At 49.4% G+C, this 2,500-nt stretch overlaps 1 protein-coding gene across 1 annotated transcript in view; it reads right to left on the reverse strand.

Moving 5' to 3' along the window:
• The window catches only part of jazf1b (JAZF zinc finger 1b), a 19,753-nt gene that overhangs the window by 1,353 nt on the left and 15,900 nt on the right, over positions 1-2,500 (reverse strand). The window contains exon 5 of the mRNA XM_062538055.1: positions 1-2,377. This exon is cut by the window's left edge and continues 1,353 nt beyond it. Coding sequence (XP_062394039.1) covers positions 2,201-2,377 — 177 coding nt within the window. The 3' untranslated portion in view covers positions 1-2,200. The remainder of the gene's footprint in view (positions 2,378-2,500) is intronic.

Genomic DNA, 2,500 nt, shown 5'->3' on the forward strand with positions numbered 1-2,500 from the left:
AACACTCGTTGGCATGACAACCTGCGGCCTGCAGAGGTTGGCAACGAAAACAAAAACACCTTAAACTATGTTGGCAACTGGTCTCTACAAAGTGCTTTAATACTCTCAGCACTCCCCCCCCCCCCCATACACACACACACTGCTTTAATACTCTCAGGACTGCACTCCCCTATACACACACACTCTGTAACACAGGGTCTGGGGTTTAAACAGTCCCAACACTACCCCCCTCCACATACACACACACACACACACACCCTCTAACACAGGGTCTGGGGTTTAAATAGTCCCAACACTAACAAACACACACACACACACACGCTAACACACACAGGTTCTGGGGCTTAAATAGTCCCAACACTAACACACACACGCTCACACGCTAACACACACAGGGTCTGGGGTTTTGTAACAGCTTGAGGCGCTTGCACACCGACCCAACAAACGGCAACTAACCCCAACATTCTAAAGTTGCCTAGACAACTAATCCCAACATTCTAAAGTTGCCTAGACGACAAACCCCAACATTCTGATGTTTCCTAGTTAACTAATCCCAACATTCTGAAGTTGCCCAGACAACTAACCCCAACATTCTAAAGTTGCCTAGACAACTAATCCCAACATTCTAATGTTGCCTAGATAACTAATCCCAACATTCTAAAGTTGGCAGTTGGTTTGGTTACAGTTTTCAGAATGTTCAGAGCACCAACTCCACACTGACTCTAGAACAGTCAAACTGGAACAACTCCATCCAACACACAAGAGCACACACACAAGACTGGCGGAAGAAACACAGACCCAGCTGTTGGTGGTTGTTGGTACGGTGTGCAAGCAGCTCTCCACAAGGGGGGGGGGGGAGGGTTGTTTGTGTAATGCTGGCGTTTCGGACTCCTGAGATTGTCGTCGTTTTGGTGAGAAGGAACAAGCATGCAGGTAACGAGGGACAGAGACAGAAGAAAGGAACCAGGGAAGGAGAGGTGAAAAAGAGAGAGAGAGAAGGGGACAGGGAAGGCTAGAGGAATGTGAAACGGTGTCAGAGTGCACATCAAAGGCAATCTCTTCTCTGCTGAAAACCCCCCACGGAGGAACACAGGAAATCAAAACGCAAATACAGGAATAAAGCATAAAGATCTCACATCTGATTAGGAAACGTTTATAGAATATATATACAAGACTATCTCTATGCTGCGCTAGATATATCGGCCATGTTATAATACAAAACATTCAAATACTTCCAACTACACCCCACACCAGCTCACTCAGTACAAACCAAACAGGCAGGAAGGACTACGTGTGTGTGTGTGTGTGTGTGTGTGTGTGTGTGTGTGTGTGTGTGTGTCCCTCCTGTCCTCTGAGTCGGTGAGGTGTGGGGGTCCAAATCTCTTGGCTAAATGCACGCCACCTTTCCTCCACGCTAAGCACCATGTGTGTGAAAACAACATAATATCAGAGAATAACAACGATAAGAAAATAATAACAACGATAAGAAAATAATAACAACGATAAGAAAATAATAATAATAACGATAAGAAAATAATAATAATCGGCAGAAAGGAAGCAAGAGTGTGCAAAAATACAAAAGTGTGAACTCTATAAGAATACATCATCCCAATAGGAGAGGAGCAAACCCAGCGCTGATACACACACTTAAAGCATGCAAACGTGTAGTGTATGTTGGGGGGTGTGTGCGTGTGCCTGTGTGTGTGCGCACACACGCGCAAATGTGTGTGTGTGTCATGTGTGTGTGTGTCATGTGTGTGTGTGTGTAGAGTATATGTTAGAACACCTGTGTTGGGTGTGTGTGTGTGTGTGTGTGTTTGTGTGTTTCCTCAGAGAGGAGGTAGAATGTGAGGGCTGGCAGCTGCCCTCTTCGGGGGGGGGGGGGGGAGGGGAGGGTGTTGGAATGGTGGGGAGGGGTCAGGGGGTCAGGGTGGTGTTGGTAGGTCGGCTGGTTGGTTGGCACGGCAACAGGCGGCCAAGGGGGCGTGGCCTACCGCTGCAGCTTGCGTGTGATGTCACAGGGGGGCGTGGCCTACTGCTGCAGCTTGCGGATGATGTCACAAGGGGGCGTGGCCTACTGCTGCAGCTTGCGGATGATGTCACAAGGGGGCGTGGCCTACTGCTGCAGCTTGCGTGTGATGTCACAGGGGGGCGTGGCCTACTGCTGCAGCTTGCGTATGATGTCACAGGGGGGCGTGGCCTACTGCTGCAGCTTGCGGATGATGTCGGCGCTGACGGGCGGGTGGAAGTTGATGGTGTGGTGACGCAGCCCCTGCGCCGTCTTGTAGCTCTTCCCACAGCGACACTTGAACGGCTTCCGCACGCGGATCTGTGTACGGTGCCCGTTCTTGGCGTGGTACTTAATACCGTTCACATTCTACAGAGAGAGAGGGAGAGAGAGGGAAAGAGAGAGAGAGAGAGAGAGGGAGAGAAGGAGTTATTCGTGTGGTACTTAGAACCGTTCTCATTCTAGACAGAAGGAGAGGTGTATTGCCAATAT

Source organism: Sardina pilchardus, chromosome 6, assembly GCF_963854185.1.
Source record: "Sardina pilchardus chromosome 6, fSarPil1.1, whole genome shotgun sequence".
Classification (NCBI taxonomy): domain Eukaryota; kingdom Metazoa; phylum Chordata; class Actinopteri; order Clupeiformes; family Clupeidae; genus Sardina; species Sardina pilchardus.